The 6,485-nt window shown below is 48.7% G+C and overlaps 1 protein-coding gene across 2 annotated transcripts in view; it reads left to right on the top strand.

Moving 5' to 3' along the window:
* Positions 1-526: 526 nt before the first annotated feature.
* Positions 527-6,485, top strand: part of METTL2A (methyltransferase 2A, tRNA N3-cytidine) — a 38,751-nt gene continuing 32,792 nt past the window's right edge. For both annotated transcript variants that reach the window (XM_077460144.1, XM_077460145.1), the window contains exons 1-4: positions 527-683; positions 3,212-3,469; positions 3,586-3,677; positions 6,170-6,396. In XM_077460144.1, coding sequence (XP_077316270.1) covers positions 3,225-3,469; positions 3,586-3,677; positions 6,170-6,396 — 564 coding nt within the window. In that variant the 5' untranslated portion in view covers positions 527-683; positions 3,212-3,224. The remainder of the gene's footprint in view (positions 684-3,211; positions 3,470-3,585; positions 3,678-6,169; positions 6,397-6,485) is intronic.

Raw genomic sequence — 6,485 nt, 5'->3', positions numbered from 1 at the left:
TTACACTGATAACTGTCCTCCCAGCACTCTCCTCACACTGTACTGACCTGCCTGGAATCTCATTCCCTTCACATAGGACCTGTAACTTCACACTATGACCCGCTACGCCTCATCTTTATCTCCCCGCCCATTCACCTCAGAAGGGAGCTGTCAATCACCTGTATCTCCCCGCCCATTCACCTCAGGAGAGAGCTGTCAATCTTCTGTGTCTCCCCGCCCATTACCCCTCCCCTTCGATCAGAGCGCTCACTCTTCTGTGCCTACTACCCGTAAGGAGAGAACTGTCAATCATCTGTGTCTCCCCCGCCCACTCACCGCAGGAGGCAGCTGTCAATCATATTTGTCGCTCCGCCCACTAACCCCCCCCTTCGCTGAGAGCGCTCAGTCATCCTAGTCCCTCTCGCTCACTGCCCTCCCCTCAGCTTGGCGCTATCAATCATCTTTTCCTCCACGCCCCTCTCCGTTGAGAGCGGTCAATCATGTGCGTCTCTGCGCCTCTCAGCTTCGCGCTGCCAATCATCTTTGTCTTCCCCGCCCTTTCCTCCCTCCCCTAAGCTGAGCGCTTCAATCAATTCCCCCCATCTCCGGTAGTCCCCGCCCCCGGCCTCCTCCTCTTCCTGTACGGTGGAAGTCTCATGTCCTCATGTACGGTGGGAGCTGCTGGGAGAATTGGATGAGTGCAGGTCAGATGTCTTCTGTGTTATGTTCTCCCCCCTCCCCCTCCACCTCTACTGATTGATAGATCTCCATCCTGTACAATACAGGAGAGACCCTCATTCATTGGTAGGCAGCCTGTCTGCTCAGTGAGGACATCTCATTATGGGACTTCTCTGCTCAGAGGGAGGTGAGGGTGATGTGAAGGTGTATTGGTGGTGATGCTCCAGGTGTAATCTTCTGCAGTTGGCTGAACATAACGTTCATGTTATTTGTCACATAATGTGACTGTTATAGTGGTGGGTGACATCACTAGATTACTAAAAGTATTGGGACATCTGCCTTTACACCCACATGAACCTTAATGGCATCCCAGTCTTAGTCCATAGACACACTCCTAAACCTTATGGACAGCCTTCTCAGGAGAGATGAGGCTGTTATAGCTGCAAAAGGGTGGGCCAACTCAATATTGAACCCTACCGACTAAGACTGGGGTGCCATTAAACTTTATGTGCGTGTAAAGGCAGCGTCCTAATACTTTTGGTAATATAGTGTATTTGATATAGAGGACCTCAACTTTGGCCACTTATGTACCTTTTATTTAGTGAATGAAATGCTACAGAAAGCAGTCAAAGGCTATGGGCATATTACAAGAGACTGGGAACTTTTTGGAGGCTAGGACCTTGTTTTAGGAGACTGTTTTAGACTGGAGACACATACCAGGAGATGGCCATAGACTGGAGAGACATGACAGGAGATACTCGTAGATTACAATCACACAACATGAGACTGCTCAGGAGATGGTCATAGACTGAAGATACATACCATGAGATAGTGATAGCCGGGAAAGACACAACATGAGACTGTTCAGGTGATGATCATAGACTGGAGACACATCACAGGAGACTGTTCAGGAGATGGTCATAGACCGGAGACACATCACAGGAGATGGTCATAGACTGGAGACACATCACAGGAGATGGTCATAGACCGGAGACACATCACAGGAGATGGTCATAGACCGGAGACACATCACAGGAGATGGTCATAGACCGGAGACACATCACAGGAGATGGTCATAGACCGGAGACACATCACAGGAGATGGTCATAGACCGGAGACACATCACAGGAGATGGTCATAGACCGGAGACACATCACAGGAGATGGTCATAGACCGGAGACACATCACAGGAGATGGTCATAGACCGGAGACACATCACAGGAGATGGTCATAGACCGGAGACACATCACAGGAGATGGTCATAGACCGGAGACACATCACAGGAGATGGTCATAGACCGGAGACACATCACAGGAGATGGTCATAGACCGGAGACACATCACAGGAGATGGTCATAGACCGGAGACACATCACAGGAGATGGTCATAGACCGGAGACACATCACAGGAGATGGTCATAGACCGGAGACACATCACAGGAGATGGTCATAGACCGGAGACACATCACAGGAGATGGTCATAGACCGGAGACACATCACAGGAGATGGTCATAGACTGAAGACACATCACAGGAGATGGTCATAGACTGAAGACACATCGCATGAGACTGCTCAGGAGAAGGCCGAGGGCCAGATTTGATGAAGTGAACATGCGTGAGGGCCTACTATTTTGCTTGACATTCTTTGAACCATTAAAATTCGGTCTAAGTGTGTTCGTTCCAGCACTAATACATTGCCCAACAAGAATTCTCTTGCCTTTGTGGCTGTGTGTGGTAAAGAGATGAGCTCGGGCGTATTATTTGGATATACCGTATTTATTGGCGTATAACACGCACCTTCACTTTAGGAGGGAAGTTTCAGGACAAAAAAATGTAATTTTAAATAAAGAACTGTGAAGCAAAATAATGGTCAGTGCCCATCTGCAGACCCACCATTGCCATGAATGTAGCCTCGCCGTTGCCAGGAACGCACTCGCCATTGCCAGGAATGCCCCCACCATTGCCAGGAACGCAGCACCATTGCCAGGAATGCACTCACAAGTGCCAAAGATTACCTACAGGAGAATCTCCTGTTTACACGGCTGCTTCTTTTAGTAGAAAGTCCCGGCTCCTTTGATGGACAGAACAGTCGTCCAATGGCAGCGCTGGAGACTGGACTTCCTATTACAGAGGCCGCCTGTAAACAGGAAATTGTCCTGTGTGTGTACGTCGCTCGGTCCCGCCTCCTCCCTGTCCCTTCCAAGGCATATACATCTTTTGTGGCCCCGGCCCTGGGAGATTGTCGGGGGCCACAGAAGATATAGATGTCCAAATAACCATTGGACCGGAGACATATCACGAGACTGCTCAGGAGAAGATCATAGACCGAAGACACATCACTTGAGACTGCTCAGGAGATGGTCATAGACTGTAGACATATCACATGAGACTGCTGAGGAGATGGTCATAGACTGGAGACACATCGCATGAGACTGCTCAGCAGACAGTCATAGACTGAAGATAGGTTTTTGTCTTTTTTGTCAAAGTAACCATCATTGGGAATTGTATTGTTCTTGATTATGCACTGATCTTCTCTCACAAATCTGTCTCCCAATAGCTCCTTTATTTACATGGTCACCTTGGTCAAGCATGGAGGTTCCAGGCTCTTCCATGTCCTGCTGAGACGTACTTTCACAGCTAATCGGTTTATTCCCCATTGGCCATGTACTTTCTCTGCTACTGATTGGATCTTCTGTAGAGGGTTCACTATTTCCGAGACATCAATGGCTTCTAGTCCTGGTATGGAGGGGAAGAGGCCTCAGTTTGGGAATCGCCTCCTGAAGGATCCAAGCCAGGTCTTCCAGCACAATGCATGGTGAGAAGTGGGATATGGGGGTTTAATATGAAGTCTATAAGACAAAGGAAGGAGGTTTCTTAAAGCTGAAATGTTACATTTAGAAAACTGACGGCTTATTTTATATGTATATTCAGGGACAATGTACAGTGGTCTGAGGAGCAGGAAGCTGCAGCTAGAAAGAAGGTTCTTGAAAACAGTTGTCAACCTGTATCACTAGAGCAGCAAGGTAAGTGGAAGTGACATGGTGGCTTCTGAGATAGCAGAACTAGAATAGGAAACGTCTAAAGCTGGCGATAGATGGGGGGGGGGGAAATAAAAGTCCCCTGAAGTAGATACCATATCGATCATGACGACAGCCGCACCGCCGAACCCGAAAAAGAAAAAACCCTCTGGCCCCAACCCCTTGTGGACATCACCACCTAGCATGCTCCTGGTCAGTGACGTCACAAGAGAGTGGGCCACCCTGTGACATCACCAAGTGACTCCTCCCTTAGCTATTTGAGAACTGTGAGACGGTAGAAGGCAGTTGGGAGCCGTTGTCGGGGCCGGAGATGTTTTTTATTCTGGTCCAGCGTTGCGGCGGGTGTCGTGATTGATATGGGATTTACTTCGGGGGACATTTTTTTAAAACCTTCTTAAAGCGGAGTTCCATCCAAAAATGGAACTTCCACTTTAAGCACTCCTAGCCCCCTTGCATGCCACATTTGGCATGTCATTTTTTTGGGGGGGGGTGGAGTGGGGGCTTCGTTAGGAGGGGGACTTCCTGTCCCACTTCCTCCTTCCGTCCAGGGGCCGCCAAGGCGACTCCTCCTTTCACCTTAGGTGGCCCCTCCCTCTAGGTGATCTCCTGGGACACCTGACAGGTTCCAGGAGATCGCCTATCCACTCAGGGAGCGCAGCGCGACTCGCACATGCGCCATGCATGCCCGGCTGGGAAGCCGAAAGCTGTCACGGCCCGGGTGCCCGGAGTGGCAATGGAGGCGCTGGGGGAGAGGAGCGATACCCCGTTCGGCTGCATCACTGGACCGTGGAAGTGTCTGTTTATTAAAAGTCAGAAACTACACTTTTTGTAGCTGCTGACTTTTAATAAGCCTGGAACTCCACTTTGATAAAGGAATTGTCAAACTGTGTCTTTTTATTTCTTTTTTTTTTCAGTGAATGAGTAGGGGTACCCCTATGTACCCCTTCTCATTCACATGGTGGGGCAGGGTCTGGTGGCCCCCTAAAATTTTTAATGAATGAATTGTCAAAAACTGCATTTTTATTTATTTTTACACTTTTATTGGTGAATGAGTTGGGGGTGGGTAGGCACGCTCGCTTGGTTGTCCCCTCCATTTCCTGACCTGCCGAGTTGCATCCTTGGCTAAGGATTTGGTATGGATTTTTATTTTTTTTTGGCATGGTGTTCCCCTTAAAATCCATACCAGACCCAAAGAGCCTGTTATTGCCGGCTTGTTTTCATATACATTCAGCTGTCAGCTGATGAGTCATCTGTTGTTAGGGACGTGGTGGCCGGCTTCCCGACCCGCTTCTTAGCAAGCAGCTCAGTGTGATAAATTACTGCATGGGTGAATTGCACATTTACACACTTTGTTTCCGCGTGAGTAAACTCTTAGTGAATTGATCCCTAAGGCCTCATTCACACCATATGTGCACAAAAACTAATGGAAAAAATGTGATTTGACTTTCATATAATAATTTGTGCTTGTTCACACCATGTGCAAAGTAGAGGTCGGCCGATATTTAGAAATCGGGGTGGTTGATATATTAGAAATCGGGGGGAAATGTCACCTCATCAGTGCCCCCCAGTTCAGCCTGTCAGTGCCCACTAGTGCAGCCTATCAGTATCTATCAGTGCCACCTCATCAATCCCCACCAGTGCAGCCCATCAGTGCCCACAAGTGCAGACTATCAATGTCCATCAGTGCCCACCAGTGCAACTGCAGCCTATCGGTGTCCATCAGTGCAGCCCCTCAATGCCCACCAGTTCAGCCTATCAATGTCTTTCACTGCCACCTCATCAGTGCCCACCAGTGCAGCGCTCCTGGCTCCGTTCCAGGCCCCACCCCTGGTCACAGACAGAAGACAGAGCTCCATGCATCCCCTGAAACGCTGCGTGCCCCTCCTCTGCATCCAAACTACAATTCCCAGACAGCAGCGTGGCCAGAAAGCACCAATCGGCTGCCGCCGTGGCCGACTTCCATCAGCAAACAGCGGCCGTCCGCCCCTGCCTCCGATCCCCACACTCACAAGCAGCCTAACTTGCATAATAATCGGCTTAAGCCAGTTTCTTAAAGGCTAAATATCGGCCGGCCGATATATCGGTCTACCTCTAGTGCAGAGACATTTTTCTAACCTAGGTCCCTTCAAGGACAAGAATAAAACAATTGTTTCCTATGTGCCCTGTTCACACCACAGTGTTGGTGTCCAGAATTTTACATGTTGCATATTTCTGCATAGAGAAAATACACACAGGATACCAGTGTAGTGTTAAGTACAGGGGCCCATAGACAACAATTGTTTTCTTTGTGCCCTTGCAGAGACAGGTGCAGAAAAATGCAAGTCTCTGCACATGGTGGGAACGAGGCCTAAAGGTCTAGCCTAACAGCACCCTCTTGTCTCTCCTGAGCCTTGCCGTTGATCAGTGGGTTCAGGCGCTAAATAAAATGAAGGTCAATGTATAATATGCCATTGTGTCATTTTTCTCTTTTCCCACAGAAGAGTATGAAAACAAAGCTAGCAACTTCTGGGATGACTTTTACACCATCCATGAAAACCGATTCTTCAAAGACAGACAGTGGCTGTTTACAGAGTTCCCTGAGCTGTCCCCCAGTGGTAGAAGTCCCCTAGATTCTGCTGAATATCAAAGAAAGGACCCTGAGCAAGAAAGATTGGATGTAGACAGTGACTACCCAGGATCCTCTGCTTCATATCGTATCTTGGAGGTAAAGTGTAGAAACGTATGGACTGCCGCTTGCAGATGACTTGGATTTATTTATTTTTTGTGTGGTAGGAAAAGTGGACAGTACTCTGG

Source organism: Lithobates pipiens, unplaced genomic scaffold (assembly GCF_037356315.1).
Source record: "Lithobates pipiens isolate NorthernLeopardFrog02 unplaced genomic scaffold, aLitPip1_a1.2 Scaffold_28, whole genome shotgun sequence".
Taxonomy (NCBI): Eukaryota; Metazoa; Chordata; class Amphibia; order Anura; family Ranidae; genus Lithobates; species Lithobates pipiens.
This window is presented reverse-complemented; position numbering and strand designations above follow the sequence as displayed.